The 18,449-nt window shown below is 44.1% G+C and overlaps 1 protein-coding gene across 1 annotated transcript in view; it reads right to left on the reverse strand.

The window, feature by feature from the left end:
* Positions 1-18,176, reverse strand: part of LOC116492325 (glypican-5-like) — a 369,081-nt gene extending 350,905 nt beyond the window's left edge. Inside the window, exon 1 of the mRNA XM_032192922.1 lies at positions 18,020-18,176. Coding sequence (XP_032048813.1) covers positions 18,020-18,176 — 157 coding nt within the window. The remainder of the gene's footprint in view (positions 1-18,019) is intronic.
* Positions 18,177-18,449: the final 273 nt, after the last annotated feature.

An 18,449-nucleotide genomic window follows, 5' to 3' on the forward strand; every position in this document is an offset into this window, starting at 1 on the left:
CTTTTTAACTGGTCAGCTGTTAAACAAGGGATCACTTCATCTCCAGTTCCCAAAAGGAGGACTCATCAAGTAATTATGGTGAATCATTATGGCAAAAAGAATCACACCTTTCTGTTCATCTGCAGTTTGACAGACAAAAAGACTTTTCATTCTAATATTTGTTCAAATTTTTACTGTAACTATTTCACTGGAACACATTCAGGGCACTGACAGGCATGGCAGAAACAATTTATGGGCTAATACAATATAGCACATGGCCAATTTGTCACATCGAATTCCCTGGCTTAAAGGAGTAGAACTGGAGCAATCCCACCCTTTCTCAATTAAAGCAGGAATGGCATCCTCAGCTTGCACTTGGAGGGGGTTCTATAGCACAAGTATCTATTCATCTGTGTTTCTACACTGCAGGATCTGGGAAATTGGAGTGATGATTGAAAAAGAAAAAAAAAAAAGGATGAAGTATTTTGCTGCAATTTAAAAAGTCACATTCAGGGCAAGAAAAATTATACTAGACTGGACCATACTGGAAAGCAACAATTCCTACTCAAAATTCCTGAAACTTTAAGGCAAGTAATACATGCCAGAGGCATCATCTATCTGCTACCTCTCCCTCATAGTTATAAAATACTTAAGGTACCAAATTCACATAAATCTACTGATCCCTATCTGGTGTCAATCAGGCCAGTTCTGCTGAAGTCAGCTGCAGTGTGTTTTGTTGTGTTGTTTCCTTACTTTTGGTTTAAATCAGCAGAGTTTGGGGACTCCACTCTAAACTTTGGTACAAATGAAGTCTAACAGACCTTGGCCATTAAAGGTAGTTCAATTAGGATGCTTGTAAGTTCCCAAAAGCAAAGAGAGGCCTGCTATTTAGGAATAGAATGCACTCCTCTCAGAAGCTAAACATGTATTCATTTTGTTAGCTCACCATGTAACTTAAGGGTGCTTTGGACACACAGCAGACATGTCAAACACCCTGCCCTGTCTTTAAATGCTGCACACACTGTAAAAGTTAACTCTGAAACGAGAAAAACAGATCTTTCACAGGCACTAATCACTGCACCTCCAGAATTTTGTCAGATGGGCTGATTTGTACGAGCTGAGCCTACAGCTTCCACGGCATATTCCTGAACAAGCACTATCTAACAAGCAAGTTCAGTGAGATCTGCCCTCTAATAGCTATTATTCCTTTATATCATCACAAACTTTTCAACAATATTTCTAAACAAAGCTCTTATCCAAAACCCGAGGTTTTAATGCTGTTACAAATGTCTTCGGAAACTCCAAGATTCATTACGCCTCAGTAACACAGAAGGTGCCAGAAGAACCTTGCATTGAGTCTGGCCCAGCTGAACAGGAGCCAACACTTTGTCCTTCTTGAGACTCATCTGTCTGGTGCAGCTGCTGCCTCAGCTAGAGGGAAATTCAGCAATTAGAAGCAACTAATTTAGGGAAGAAGGCAAAAACAAATGGAAAAGGAAACGAATTCCAACCAGGGCTCCCCCTGCAGTTGCATGAGAAAAGCCCATGCTAGCACAGCCACATCAGGGAGGGGAAACGCAGCCACTGTTGGCTGACAGAAGTTTGAGAGTCCTGTCTTTATGGAGCTTGTGTGCCACAGCAGCACTAAAGCCATCACTACCTATAGCTGCAAGGCCACTCTTGAGAAACACTCATCCACAAAAACACAAACCAACTTTACCTAGCAGCAAGCACAGCTCAATCCCATTGCAGCTTTAACATTTTCACACTAGAAAGTCACTCAAAATACATTAAACTCACCAAGCATGATAGGTGAATAATATAATGGCTACTATTGGATTTAGCAGTCTTCTAAATACCATAGTTATTATACCTCAAGTAGTACATGCCAGGAGTTACCAGAAAAATCAGCAAGCAGTGCAACAGACTGATAGGAGCACAGCATCGCACACTGCTTCAAATGAGCGCTATACATTATATAGCAACTAACCCTATAAACCTGCTCCTATGAGCAAGGGGTAAACATCCAGGTAGGCTAAAGGGAGAAGAGATTTTATTCCTCTAAATTAGCTTTAATAGTAAGAATACGTAAACAAAGGATCCTTTGACATACTGTTTTAAAGCCAAAAAGCTGAAGAAATACCAAAGCAATATTGACCACAGAACCTGATTTTGTCCTTTCTCTGTTTATGCAGCATGACAGCCTACAAGCACAGCTTGGAAAGTACAAGTCATGAAAATTTCTTTTCTCTAATCCCTTGTTGTACATTAACAGAGATATTGTTTAACACGATCAGTGGACTTTACCTTCTTACTGCTATTCTAAGCTACACTGAAGCATCACTAACAGCCATGAGCAGATGTGCTCCTGGAGCTGAAATAATCAAGCCTAAGAAATAAACAACTCCAGTTTTATCAAGCACCACTTAGATGATCTACTAATATAACTATTAGCATATGTAGCTACTTCCTACTCCAGTCAAGTCAAAAGAGCTTGCATGAGCTCAAGAGTTCTTTAGCAGACACACACACACACACTAAAATATATATATATATATATATATATATATAAAAGTAATAATGCAGGAGGACCATTTTGATTGCACAGGAATTATGCCAGCAAATCCAAGGGGGGTGGAAAACCTTGAACGAGAAAGGAAGAGGAACAGCAAGAAGCACTAGATGTCATGACTCCAGGGAGCTGGCAGCATCGGCAAGTGCCAAAGCTTGCAGGACAGCTGGAGACCATCAAGCCCTGGCCCTGATCAACTTCCAAAGCAGGGACTCTTCAAAATATACAGGTCTTAAGGGCAGCATCTGCAGAATACAATGTTGTTAGGCCTTGCTGCTGAGTACTTTTTGTCTGTTTTTTTTCCCCTCACTTCCTTGTTTGCCCAGTTTTCACCGCTCTTGTATTCTGATTTTTTGGCCTAGTTTCCAAATCATCTCCCGCCCTACACCCTGGATTACTGCATGCCTATACTCCGTAGCTTTTGCACCTTGGCTGTACCGCATGGAACCTGCCTCATTCTGGGACCTGATGAGCAGAACATGTCTATGCACTAAACTGGATGTCCCTCCGCTCACAGAAATCTCACCCAGTGAACAGCTGGAACAGGTCCTCCTCTTCCCACTTCTCGTCCTCCTCAAACAAGACCCTCTTCTACTGCTCTTCCCCAAAGCCTTCACTCAACTTCCCATCTGCCTGCGAATATCTTTATTTCTTCAACCACTTGCATACCTGTGGGTTGTTTCAGTGAAGCAGTGCAGCCAGGAGACTGTTCCAGCTCCTAGGCCACAACTTCTCTGAAAACAAGAAGGAGCTGCTGCAGGTAGAGGCCTTCTCATGCCACTCATCCCCAGTTTTCCTTAGAAACTCTGGCTGCACCTGGGAGGCTGCAGGCAAACAGCCATTGAGGCTGTTGCTGCCATTGTTGCTCGCCTTGTGTTCGATTCTCTGATGTGGTTCCCGTGAGCACTCACTGATCTGCCACAGCACCCTCACCCAAATTATTCTTAACAGATGATTTGCCTTAATGTAAGGGATGAGAGCTTGTGAAGTGCCAGGTGCTGAGAAGGGCAAGCATTATCTGCCTTGCCCATGGAAGAGCACAGGGGTTACCACCTCCAGATCTTGTACTTCTACAGATTGACAATTAAGCAACTGCAGACAGATGCATAAAGAATATTTTTAAGCAGTCTAGGTTGATAGAGGTCAATGGGTCTGTATCAAGGGGATTTATGCATTATTTACTGTAATGCCAACTCCTTCTTTCAACTTTCCTGGGACAACATATGTAATTGCAATACAGAGGTGAGAGAAAAATTACAAGAACTTTCAGATATTAAAGAAGCTGGTATCACTCATCTTTCATTATACTTCATCACATTCACAGCAGAAAATCCGATACAATCTTTCACCATCAAGAGTTATAAACACATAAAAAATATTTTCTACTGGAGTCTAGTAAATCTTCCTGCCCTGTATCATCTAAACACAACAGTAAACAATTGAATTTTTTCTCTCCAGTGGGAAAGCATTTCACTGTCAGAGAACTCTGACTTGCAGTACTTCAAGGAGAGTGCCACAGAAACCACATGGTGGAAAGCCTGAACTGAAACACAGATATGTAGCTCTCTGTGGATTATAGTGTTTACAACAAAACTGAAGTTGTTTTTAAATGAAAAATGTAGGTTTCTAGCCCTGTACAGCTATAAAGAAAGCTTCTGAATGCAAATCAATAAAGGGCTGTCTGTCTAGTTCTAAAGGGAGATGAAATAAAATAGCTTTATGAAAGGTGGGAATTGCCTTATTTATCTCAACTTTGAAGCCTAACAATAATTCAGATGTTAACGCCAACAGTTTATACCAATGACAGATGACCTTTTTTGTAGGAACTGCTTCACCTGTGGTGGTAAGGATCCATATGAGGCGGCACAGTCCTGAACATTTAAAAAGTATTGATACATTCATGTTCAATTGTATTTCTTACTGTTTTTCACTACAGCTGTCAATATAAAAATCAGAACATTAGACTGGAAGGGGAAACGAAAGCAAAGAAAAATCTAAAGAAATCAAGGACTAGAAGATCTTTGGACAATAGCCTCAGAAAGGGAAACCAGGACAAAGGACACCATTGGAGCAGTGAGGAAAAACAAATCCCTGATCCTGTCCTCCCCGCAGATTTGAATACTTCCATTTTTGCCATTTTCACTTGAAAGCCATACATGAAGCCAAGTGCTCAGACAATACGTTCTCTTTCCTTTAAACATGTACCATTCTTCCTTGAAGTGTTAATTTTACAGCCCCAAACCCAAATGCTTTTGACCAGTTTGGCCATTTCTCATTCTGAAGTCAAGCGCAGAAGTTAACAGTTACAAGGAGATTTACCAGACAGTTTCTATCAGCATTTTACCAGTATTTGAAATAATTTATTTAGGATTCCAATCTCCTTTCCATTTTATTTCTTTAGTTTTAGGAAAAAAAGGGGGGCAAAACTCTGAAAACTTGGAGAAAAGCACAATGAGCATCTTGACACTATTTACAGAAAAAAAAAAAAAAGCAATCATTTGCAAAGCTGAACCAAAACTAAGCAAAACTAAGCAGCTGATTACTGGCTAGACACCCCTCACTACAACCAATTCTTCAACTTCATCTCCCATGACATGGTAATTAATTAAAGCAGGCAACAGCAAGGCTACAGTATCACAAAGTCTGTGCATTGTGTTCCCTTTCTTCAGTTCCTTATGCACATAATTCCTGTGCTGTCAAGAGCAGCAATGCTGATATAAAACTAGAGTTCGTTATCATGAATTGTACCCACAGGCATTGGAAGGCAACCCAGAGTAGACAAAAGATAAAAGAGCTCAACATACATGACTGAATTTAACTAGAAATGAATACTCATTCAGGGTGAGCATTCAGAAGAAATAAAACTTGCATGTGCTGTCTCGGTGCTTTAGCCCCACACCCTTGTGCTGGGCTATTCCTTGGCACATCCACACGCCCCTGAGTGCACAGCCAGTGGGACGGTGCAGTTGATCCATGCTACACCATGTTGAAAAGTGCAGGACAATTGCACAGTACTTATTGGTTAAAAATCCCACCAGCTTGCAACAGCCATCACGCACCATGCCCCAGAAGTACCAGCTGACAGCCTCATGTGATGTACCAAAGACCCGCAGCCTGTTTCTGATGGTCTAGGCTGAACCTAGGATTTATGCTCAAATCCCATGTTCCGTGCTGGACTGCATGAACCACATTCCCTAGAACCTAGAAAGTGGCTGAGCTCAGTGCACATGATGAGTCCCAACACCCCCTCCCAGACCCCATCAGTACGATTACACAGAAGCCTTGCACCTCGCTGGGACACCCTGCACCAAGATAACTGAGGCAGGATCCTTTGGAATGTGCTCCAGAAGCCTTCAAGCTGAGACCACAGACTGCCTACTACTGAAAACCAGGCTGAACACCTCTGATGATGAGTTGCTAGGCTTGGCAATACTAAAATACATGTTGACCTTTGGCGAGTTCCTTAGCATCCAAGCTTTGTTTCTCACATGTAAAAGAGGATAGTTACCTTTTGTTTGTTCCCTTAGATTGCTAGTAATTCCTAGTGGAGACTGCCTTTTGCCATGTGCATGTTCAGTGTCCTCTGAGAGCCTCTTTTGGATTTTGATCCTATGCACCTGTTCTATAAATTAAGAAATCATGTTTCTTCCCTTTCAGCACTAAAATAAGGCACCACTCACCGTACACCAAACTGACTGCGTTTCCCTTCTTGCTTGCATTCTTCCCTTCAGAACTAATGGTGTTACTGATGCTCCAGAGCTCATCTTTCAGGCAGCTATGCTGCTTGCACTCGATTTCCATTTGGAAAGGCCAGAGGCAGGGGGTTAGAAAGGAAGCTGGGCTGAGGTGGCAGCCATCAGAGACACAGCGGCAGCCAAGCTGACACGAGCTGGCCCTATTCAATCCCTGCTACTCAGCTAATGTCTTGGCACCTGTGATAGCCTCTCGAACACACTTCCCAAATGTAAGCCAACAGCCCTGCCAACAAATGACACTGACACTTTTCATCACTGTCAGGGTTCACTTCCATCAGAGAAGGACACCAAGTGCGGCAGGTACATGAGCAGCAACGGGGGAGCTCCCAGAGGGATATAGATCACAGACAGGTACCGCCAAACCACAGCTGCTTTTTGGGGAAGGCAAACGTTTGTATTGCTTGACTTATCTAGGGCAACCAGATTAAGAAGAGTAAATTTGATTGCTGCAGCTTGAAACTGAACAGGCAATTCTTTAGCCAAATACAACCCTGAGCTACTCTGAATGGTAGCAGGTTTTTTTCCAGACTTCAAAACTAAGATTAGGAGGCTCAGGTCAAGTCTTCTTAAAGTAGAAATCTCTCAAAACAACGTTTTCATCTCATTCTGTTTTAGAATTCTACTCTGTTTTGGGAAGTGAGATTTTCCGTGTACTTTGTGTTCTCCTGCCTTCAGGCTCGTTACACCTCTCCTTTTAAACAGCCATGTCAAATGAAGATAATTTACAAAGCACCTGCTACAGATTCTATACTTGTGAAAAGCATTCACCTTGTGTGTTACAAGGAGGGAATACTTCAATTGCCAACACAGGGCAGCCATACAAGATCCTGGGTGCTCTTCTCCAAATATTAAGTGGCGAGCCCCCGTCCCATCTGACAGCATGGCTCAGGCCCCCCAGCTCCCACATCTTGTGTTTCTGTAATGGAAGGAGAGTACGGCTCAAACACAAGACAGACAGGTTTGAGATTTCATCCTCTGACAGACTTCCAGGTCAAGTAACTTGGAGTTCAGCCATGCACTATATTTCAGACAGACATCCCTGTTTTGGAGCGGCAGGACACAAACCCTGATCTGGAAGAGGTGGGGGTGTCTTAGTTCAGGCACAGCATCACACCAGGCATGGCTATGCTGCTTGCAGCACAGCTCTGGATTACAGCTACTTGGAGTCTACACAGGGAACAGGACTGGATCCACCTGGAGCAGTAAGCCTAGGCAACACTGGTCTCATCTGAGCCTTCCTTTTTTCTTCAGCCACAAAGCAAGAATAATTTCCCTCCATCAGTTAGAATATAACATAGCTCAAGAATGAGCACACCATAACAGTGACACACAAGAACAGAGAGTTAAGGGCCGGAGCTACTCTTTCTTTACATGGAAAACTAGAGATCCTCAGACTTACCCTGGAAACACTATTTCTGCTCACAAGAGAACTAAAACCTGGGCCACCTTCCTCTGCTTTCAGTAGCTTGACATCCATCTTCTTGCCTACAGATCTGCAATACAGTTAATTACTGCCAGCAAAACCCAGGGTGAATGTCTAGATTTTCAAGCTAGGTGCTCCCCTGCAGCCCTGACACATCCTCCTTTGTACAAGCCTCCCATCTCCAGGCGTCTCCGTGCTGCTGTGCTAAAGCCCTGCGCTTTTCCACTCACAGCCTTCCAAACCAACTGCTGTTGATTTTGATCACTTGAAAACTGTTTTCTCTGCATGCTCCCCTCTGTCATCACATTACAGATGTGTGAATTAGTCTTTTGCAAGAAACAGGATTATTTTGCTTGAATGAGCGTGGAATTTCACATCCCCACATTGTGTCTGCCACACAAGTCATTCTTCACAATATTCTAAAATAAGGAAGAAACTTTTCTTTGGGCTCAGGCACCAAATCAAGTTATGATGCTTAATTGGTTATCACGTCCTGAATCAACATCATTCCAGGTTAAACTAATGCACTTAACGTCAATTTGTTTTTAAAGCTCATTTGACTGCATGTATCAACGTTGCTGCGTGTACCCTAAACTTAGGTTGGACAGACTTAACCCAAAAAAAGTTTAATTCTGTATCAGTCACCAGCACAAATGCAAAGAGCACTGTTTCAGAGCAGAACAAACCCGAGCAGTTTTCATATATGTGAATGTTATAGCAAGGAAGAAGGTGTTAAGAACAAGATAAGAAGCAAAAGGCCTGTATTTTAGTGAGGGAGAGTCAGGTTTTGCATTAGGAAAAAGCAAAGCAGTAATGTAATTAAACACTGGAATACACAGCTTAAGAAAGTTGTGATCTTCTATCACTGCTTTAAACACAGCTAATCCTGCCTGCAAATAGTAGGAATGGGCCAGATGATCACTTCAGGTCCATTTCAGCACTATTTTCAATTATTCTATTCCTTCAGCAGCTCTCAACAGTGTATTTTCCTAATTACACCCAGTTTTCACCAGATTACCCTCCCTTTATTTACATTTCCTAGCACAAGCACCCAGAGCAAGCTGTTGTGGACACTAGCTCCTTTGGCGCTCCGATGCCATACCTTTTGTGAGGATTTGGCTCTTAAGATCTCTCAAGAGTAGAGCTTTAATTTCACAGCACGGATCTTGCTCATTTTACTCCATATTTACCGAGAACAAAGGGAAGACTATGCAAATGCCCTGCTACTTAGACCTGAACAAAGTGGAAGCAAACATGTAGATGTGAATGGGAGGCATAATGCTATGAAAAAACCTGCCCTTTTCAAAAGTAAAATGACTTTGTCAGGGTCCCTTTGCACTATGTGCATGGATGATTTGTGACAAAACAAAAAAGTGCTAGCCTAGCACGTCACCCATGTCAGAGATTAGAGCACTTCAAAACCCTTAGTAGTTCAAGCACTTTCTGGAACTTGAAAGGCTTTCTGAGGCGATGCTTAGCTTCTTTATGGTTTTTACGCCACTTTGATGTGCACCTAAGAGTGAGGAATCTTAATCTGAAGGATTTCTATGGAAAATACCCATTTTGTGTATACATCACAAAATCTTGTCACCCTGATTAACATGAGTCAAAAGTTGGGAAAACTTTGCACCTGATGTTAGAGATTCTGAGTCATTATCTTGATATCCAAGTAAGACCCCTGAATTTCCAAGCACTGAGTTACTTTCAAAAGGCTGCTCTAGTAGTAGCACTGCAGTAATATTTCTAACTATTGACAGAACACAGAGAAGTGACAGCCAGTTCTACAAACGTCACTTTCTCCCATTCTCATTCCCTCCTTAAAGCTCAGATTTAAAGTTCCTTAAAGTGAAGGAACCTGTGGAAACATAACCAATTTCTCATGAGTTCCAAAATCTCTTCTCTAGTGCAAACGTGGATGTGTAAACATAAGTTTCATTCTCCCCCCCCTCACTATACACACTTAACCCCCAGTAGCATTAATGGGAATTATGCATGCATAACGAGCAGAGAATAGTCCCCTCGTGAATGGGGCCTTTGTTGGAACAGTGAATACATTTAACCATTAACATCTAGGGATGTGCCGAACTATCCAATTTAACTAGCCACCAAACAAAGCCACCATGACCTATCTGATATTGTCAGATTCAGAACGTGGCTCTCTGAAATTTGTCTCTCATTTGTTTTTAAAGGACTTGACAGTGCTCTGCACAGCAGAACGGGGGCTCTGGCAGGACAAGCTCCCTGGGGAAGGATGGCCCTCCAGGGAGGCTGTTGCACACACTGGCTGATGGAGAAAGCAAGTAATTAGCAAGCAAGACCAAAAATCTCTACATACCTATTTCAAATGCAGATATACATTCAACATCAGTATTAATGGAAATATAGTAAGAACACAGAAAGGAAGAATATGTCACAGAATCACTTAAGCAGGCTAAAAACTACAGATCAAAAGATGGGAAAGGCTAATTAAAGACCACTTCTAGGGAGAAAAAATTGCTGTCTGCTACAGCTGTGAAGTTCCTGGTTACACTCGGGGTTTTACTCCATGCTTTAGTTATCAAAATGCAAGACAGAACATGAGGATATTATATGTATTAAAGGTATTTCCTGAGAATTTTGAGCCTACAAGGTAGGAAATACACTAAACGATATCATCTATGAGATTTAAAATTCCTCCATTATTTTAAATGCTTTCTATATTCTTTGAATTAGTGCCTTGAAATTTCATAAGTGAAAACTTTACACATTAATCATGCATGTATAAGTACACTATGAATGTCATTAATAACCATCCTTTAAAACTGATGTACTGGAAAGAGTAAAATAGATGGATTTATTCTCATAACAGCATATGCATAGTGCTTACCCATAATGAGAGAAACTTGTTGTTACTCTGCTATAAATCATCTGCTAAATACTGCAAAGGCATTTGGTGCTGTACAGACTTGGAGCCTCAAGGGAGGCCAAAATAGTCAAGCACTCTCTAGAATTCATCTGTAAGATTGCTAGGACAAACCCTTGGCTTACCTATGCACTACCTTGTACAAAAGAGTTGACCTTTAATCCAGAGCAAGCCTTGGGGTGCTACCCTACTACAGAATTGCAGACACCTCTCACTTCAGGAGTAAACCCACCAGAGACAGCTACGTGTCTGCTGAAGACTGCCATAAGGCAGTGGAGTTTATTACACTGCATTTCTATGCTATTTAGTTGCCATCAGATGCCACTAGACTACGTGACTTGACATGGAATTGGCAGTCCTGTCAACCACCTAAGTTTCATTTGACACCCTACACTGGCAACACAAAAATCGTCCTCGTGTTCTTCCATGGGGTGGAAGAACCAGTGTGTCCAAGCACCAGTGTTGGTAACACAGTTCAGTATCCATGTGCCAACATTGCTACCGGAAATATTTAGCTCTTGAAAAGGACAAAATACACCCCAAACACAGGACAACTGGTATCTATCAAGCAGAGCAGTTTGGCACCCAGTCCTACCACCCTTATTCTATAAGCACAGGCCAGTTCCCTATCCAGACTCTCCCAGTCCAGTTCATACATACTCTCTTAACACACCTGGACCAACAGAAGTCCACCCAGGGTCATGAAGGACATATAAAAGCAGAGAAAATCCTCGACCTCCTAAGTCTGCACTGTGTAACCCTGTGGACCTATCTCATGGCCTGGGCTCAGGTTACATTTGTAGATCCAAAAGGGGTAAGATACTGGTCAGAAGTATTTTAAATTTTTCCAAAGAATGTATTGCCTCAAAAAAAATAAAATAATTAAATCTTAAGTGGTTTGCAGACTTGCATCTTTAACATACTAAATCATTAAATGTTAGCTAGGAGGCTCATCTCATCCACTGATGCTGCTTAGAAATTACCTTAATGTGAATGAAACAAGAAGCTCTTCATAAATATCAGGATGATTCTACCATATTAAGTAGCGATACCTAATCAAGGTGACAGAGATTGAGAGACTGAGTATAAATCTTGTGTCATTGGCTTGGCTGCTGTTTGGAAATTGATTCTGATCCATCAAAATTTGTGTTTTCCCCTAGAAGCATATGTTGTGCTCTAAACTGGTAAGTGATGAGTATCTATTTGAAGTATTATTAAACATATGCCTCTTTATCATGTCAGTTTATGCTTTCATGGGAGAACGATTCAATTAGAAAGACTTTACAATGCTTGGAACAGTAGCTCTAGTTTTATACCACCTAAAAACAAAATCGTTTTTAAAGAGAAATCCATTTTCCTGCCCAGGATGCCTTTCACACATATCCTTGCTTTTTACAGATCTCAGGTTCATGCCCATTTTCATGATTAATCTTTACAAAAGCTTTTACTCATTTTGATGTATTTATTTTATCGATTTATATAGCAATTATTATCATGCCAACTTGGTTTCCACTTACCACATCACTGCCTTTTCATTACTACTGCTCTGTGCTTAAAAACTTACTGCCCAGCCCTGCAGTACTGGGGGGCAGGGATGATAATTTTTGGTTACTTCCACATTTACAGAAGGAAAACTTCAATGGCAGTTAAGGAGCTACAGAGACAGCTCTCGAGAGTCACCTCAATTTTGAGGACATGTTGTTTCTGACTAAGCTTGTTCTCCATATTGAGATCCAGTTCAACACCAGAATCACCAGGATCTTGAGGTGGCCATAAAATAAATAGAACAATAATCACAACATTTTCCTCAGAGACTTTTGAGGAAAAGAATAAACCACTTGAATTGCAAGTGTGTTTGGCTCTTCCCCTCTACTCAGTTTGATGACAAGGTTGCATGCTGGGGGCGGGAGTCAATTCTCTGCTGACTTTTAGATTCCTTCTCAAGATGTTTACAGGAAAGTTTGATGTGAGTAACTAAGCCAGTCTTCTGCTCACCTGGACCAAATGCTCACCCGAATCACCGAGGACACACTTTTTCTGCCGGTAATGGATACGAGTACTCGAGGTTTCCATCTGGCAGCAAAACAGTGATTCCGTCTTTATGAGGCACTAAGTAAGTTTAAACAGATTTTTTTTGCGTATAGATTGCTCCCAGGAGGGCATTACAGAGTGGGCAGCTGGTCCCACGTCAAAAAAATTTAAAGCATGGGAAAAGAAGAGGAAAAAGAAGAGAAATAAAGAGAAGGAAAGATATTACCACTGGCTTAAGCCTTGCTACAGTCATTGCCAGCTTTAGGTTAACACTTCTCGTGACAACCTGAGCCTGAAGAGGGCTATAAAATCCCAGGAAGATTAATGGCGGAAGCATCCTTACTCCAGAGGAGCTGCAGGTTACAGAAATGTAACTTTTTCTGCTCAGAAAATCTGTCACAGCAAGAGCAGTCTATAGCCTGTGACTGCTCAGATACTCAGGGAAGCCTGCTGTCTCCTTGGGACTTCCTCTGGAAGAGAAGAGGGAGGGATGGATGACTTTCAGGTTCAGCTTCCAAGTCATCAGAAACCAAGATAAATTCTAGTGTTTTTCCTAGCATAAAGAAATAATTACATGGAAGACAGCCTGAAGAAATGAAGGTACCTAACTGATACCCTTGTCCAGCTGCAGTCTGCTTCCCTTTCCTGGCAGCTTTTCAGCTAAACTCCTCAACATAATGTACCGTGACACAGCCAACAGAGAGGGAAATTGAGGCACCATTGACCTCATCTTCAGCTATTTCTGAGTGACAAAGATGGGAGCAGAATCCATCTGACACTGAACCAGTGCACTCCCTCCAGTGGGTCAACAGCCCGTGACTTTAAGCCAGCATGAAGCCTGTACGTCCATAAATACACAAATACTAATTGTCATGGGAAGTAAAGGTGTGCCATATAAGAAAACCTTTCCATTACAAGCAAGGACATTTCACTAGCTTGTTATAGCTATCAGCCGTGAGAATACAGTTATATTTTCTACAAGAAAAGGAAACCTCATGGAAATAATTATTTCGTGCCCTTTCTTAGTATCTTAACCACCCTACTCTCGTTCTAAGCATTAATGTGACCGTGCTAATCAGCACCCTTGTCCCCCAGATACATCACGCTAACCGAACACAGCGCTGCCCAGCCAAGCATGCGGGTTGACAGTAAACCCCAGCAGAAATTGTAGTTTGCACTCCTCCTGACGGGACAACAACTTTCCAGAGCCAATAAAGCAAGTACATTTCACATCTGGCACGCACCAGACTTATGAGTGACTTTGACAGAATGCTGCTGTGAGCAAAATGTGTTTCAGCACTGCACCTTTACTGGGGGAATTACAGCGTTCTCATTAAGATGATAGAAATAAAGAGCTGAGAGGTAATAAAAGAGAAAAATCAACAAGAAACTAAAGTGCGGTATGACTTATTCCATAATAAAATGGTTAGTTTAATAGATATCCTTGGATATACTCAAAAATGGATCCAGCTCATGCTCCCTTCTCCAAACGCAAAGGGAGCTGCAAGAACCACATGCAGCAAGGAGCCTCTGGTAGGAATCTAGGGCTTTCCTGTTGCTGTTCAGAAAGTAAAATAGTTTTAATGCATACATTGTTAATGCATGTCCAATTCTGCTACGAGACATTCAGTACATGCACATGGTAATGAACTCTGCTGCTGATTTAAGGTGCAGGATGACAGCAGAGAATAAAGAAGCCTTTAATAGGACAAAATCTGCCCTTCAGAAGTGAGTCTCTGAGCTCAAGCTGGGCAGCTTCTGTGCTCTTTGTAAAGCAGCAGAGCAGCAAAAGAAGCAAACCGTCCTTTAGGTCGTCCTCAACACGATTATTATGGAGGAGGTAAAGATTTTCTAGAACTCCTTCATGAGTGACAAACATCTTTCTTGCTTACCCAATTCTTCTCTCCACAACTTACCATACATTTACAGATTTTATTTTTCATGATCATACAGTAGTCAAAAAGCAAAAGAGACAAGACTAGACATAGATGAAGATTTTCTCGTTACATGATTAGCAAAGGAAACGAGCACTACTTTTGGGATGGTTCAGCTACAATTCGCTGCCCGCAGAGGAGTCAGAAACTCCAGTTGGGTTCATTCAGTTTTCCTTGTGTGAATTTGGAAGCAGCAACAGCCAGCCACCACTGCACTCAGTGCCATGGAAAAGCCCATAAATAAACAGCACTTTAAACACAGCCTGTGCCTACGTGCAGTTCCACTGTAATACAACCCAGGGCTCGCAGGGTATCACTGAGTACAGCCCCATGTCTGGGAGGAATACCGTACGTAGCAGTGAGCATCAGATTTGAGGTATCTAGACTCTCTGGAACCAAAGGCTTAGTTCCTTGGCAGGATTCACGCAGCCCTTCACCCTTTGAGACAGCATATAATTCTCTCTCCTCAAAAAGTTCACCGAGGAGCTCCTACAAAAACATCCCAGCTCAGCCTGTGATTATCAAAGTACAAGAGCAGGAACATATGACCTCATTTTCCAATTGAGGGGAAGACACAAAAAGCCCTCCCTCTGAATCCCAGCCAAGGCAGCAGTACCTCTACCTGACCAAGCTGTTTGCTATCTGCTGCAAATTACCCTTGAAACAGTCGGCGTTCCTTCCAGAAAAGGAGGCTACCGGAGAGCATTACAGACTCCATTAGCCGAAGAGAAAATCTTACAGACAGGTCAAGGAGATCTGCTGCTCAAAAATACCTGTTGTTTGGGCTGCTTTTTCAATCCATGGCAAAACACTCTTCTGCCTTAGTCCTGCACTTGTTCATGGACTAGATTTCGCTAGGGTGGAAAAATATTTAATGTCACTTGGCAAGACTATGGAAGAGACTTTTAAGAGGAGGATCCTGGGCCTACCTAAGAGTTCTCTTCAGGAGGTGCTGGTTTTCAGAGAGGCTGCTGCCAGGTTCATGTCATGCTTTAGGAACAGCATTTGTCCACAAGAGCCTTCCTCCTTCTTAGCATATGTTATGGCAGAGGCTGCCAGGTCCCGCTGAGGCTGCTGTCCCTCTCCAAGCTCACCAGCACCGGGCAGCCTGTGGCCTGCCTGCAGCCCACATGCCAACAGGGCAGGCAGCTAGCGGTCCCCGTCAAGCTGGGATCCCAGATCCAGCCGTGCGCAACTTCAGCACCGTAACCACCACTCATACCACAGGAGGGTGTAGCCTACAAACTCTCCCCAGAATCTGGAGTCAGTAACTTTATTAAGTGTGAAACAGGCGCCGCCCCTCAGAGGAGACAGAAGATCACCACCTGACAGCCTCTGAGGGCTTCTTCTGCCTGCGCCCCTCTCCCCAGCCCAGACGCTGATTTTCCTGCAGGATATAAGAACTTAATAATCCTTAAGACTTTAACCTCTGTAAGATTTGTTTTACTAGCCAATAAATACTGCCTTGAGATTAGCTAAGGGCTTTCAACACCTTTGTTACTGAAAATACTTAGTAAACAGACAACAGGACTGCAAAAGTTCAATTTTCTAGAGAAAACAATCCAAAACCCACATGCAGACAGCTGAGGAGCGTCCCAGTGCACACGCAGTCTGGCCTTTGCTCTGCAGCAACACCCCCAGCTGCCCTCCACTCCCCTCTTCTCCTTCATCCTCAGCCAAGCACTGCTCGAAGTCTTCAGGGGAGATGCTTCAACATCCACGTGTTGTTAAAGGCTTGAACAAAATAAGCTTCGGAGTCCTACTGCGTGTGTGGTGGGGCATACTAAGATACATGCACTGATAACAGCTGCCAGATGAAAACACTGGAAAACACTTCAGTGCTTAATTATAAGAGGGCACAAGGCAGGAGGCATTACTGCCTGGCAAGAGGTATCATTAAAGCACGCGAGCTCTAGTGGAGCTGAGTGTACTTAACAAACAGGGAAGATCAATACGCACTACTTTTCCTTAGCTCTGCTCCAATCATCCTCTTCAAAGAAACCTTTATGAGAGCTAAAATTTACAAGCGTGTTACCCTCTCTCACCTTCTCTCATGCTATTTATTTTCTGAGAGCTTGTTACTCAATTGGAAGGCTTGGTACGACATTAAAAACAGCAAAGCATCACATCATCTGTGTCTTCCTTCTGGAAGGGCATGATTTCCCCCAAGTTTCGTTTACAGTACTAGAGTTTGATTACATTGATTTTTTTATACTTCCTATAAAAGTTTGAAGAACTTCTCCCAGGAATAGCTCAGGAAAGAGAGTTAAGCGTGTAACAAAATGGATGAAAAGCCTTGTTTTACCACTTTTTTACTAGCTTTCACATTTAGCTCTCAAAGATAAATGTGATCTGATGTCTCTATCAGCACATGAGAACAGCAACAATAACTCAAGCTTCAGAACAATGTTCCCGCAAACCTCCTCTTGCCACAAAGTAAGGAATAACTCCTTGCTTGCAGACAACTTTTCAGCCACATGTCATCTTGACTGCTTTACGCGAAGAGAAGGTAAAGATCACCAGCTCCATGGAGTCATTTGCAGCCATATAGAGCTGTCTATGATCAGAGCGATGGCCGATCAAACCTTGTCCCTGAGACAGAAACCTATGCCAGAAAACATATCCAAAGCTCATTTGAGGTAAGAAGTCTCTCCATCAACCTCAGCAAGCTTTGAACTGCTTTAAAAAATAAAACAAAATATGAAAGCTATGACCCAAACTGACAGTTGTCCCACCACACACCTACAAGCAACAGAGCTAGCAAGAGGCAGCTACAGGCTGCTGTACACGAACCTGACAGTCTGCTTTTTTATTCCAATTCTTGCAAAGATTTTCTTAAAACACGTGGAAGCCAGGGATGTGCCTTCATTACCCAGACAGATATATGGTCATTCATAAGACTGAAACCATTTTTTGACATTGTGAAGCACTTCGTTCCTTTACGATGGGTAGAAGAGGGCAATTCCAAAAGAAACCTTTAGTTACATGCAACTTTCCCGTTTCGCCGCTGTCACCCACTGTACACAAAGGCAGAGGGGCGCAGCACACCGCTCGGCAGCTCCAACAAGCAGGGAATAAGGCAGGCTCGCTGCCCTGCCGGGCGCAGGCTGAGCTCTGCTCATCGCTCCGCGAGGTTCCCCCCGCGGGGCAGCCCGTGCCGGGGAGCTCCTCCTCATCCACAACTTGCAGCGCCTTCGCTCCCCAGCCTGCCGGCAACGCGAGCGGTCCTCGGCGGCTCTCTCGGCAACTCGCCTGCAGGGAACGCGACCTGCCTGGAAGCACCTCGCTGCCCCAGGTCCCGACCCAAACCTCGCCGCGGTCTGAACAAGAGGCGGCGGGGCCGGACACGGCCCGGCACGGCCCCCCCCGGGCGCTACCTGCGCCCCCCTCTCTCTCCCTCCCTCCCTCCGTCCTCGCACTGACCGGCCGTGGGCACGTCGGGGACCAGCTTGAGGGGCCCGATCTGCCGCAGCTGGAAAGCCGTCCGCACTTCGTGGCAGCTGGGCGCCTTGCCCGCCGCCAGCCCCGCCGCCGCCAGCAGCCACAGCCCCAGCAGCCCGCGGCTCCCGCCGGCGGCCATCTCGCACCCAGCGGCCGGGCCGGGCCGTGTGCGGGCGGCGGGGGCGGCCGCGAGTCCCGGCCCCTGCCGCTGCCCCGGGCCCGGCTCCTGCTCCGGCTCCGGTCGCCTCCCTCTCTCCCTTGCCTCCCTCCCTCCCACCCCCCCCCCCCCCCCGGCCCGCGCCCCGCCCGCCGGCCGGCTCGGGGAGGGCCGGAGCCCACGGGGGGGAGCGGCGCCGGGAGCCGGGCGGGGGGCGCCGGGCCCCGGGGGCGGCGCCGGGCTCGGGGGAAAGTT

Source organism: Aythya fuligula, chromosome 9, assembly GCF_009819795.1.
Source record: "Aythya fuligula isolate bAytFul2 chromosome 9, bAytFul2.pri, whole genome shotgun sequence".
Classification (NCBI taxonomy): Eukaryota; Metazoa; Chordata; class Aves; order Anseriformes; family Anatidae; genus Aythya; species Aythya fuligula.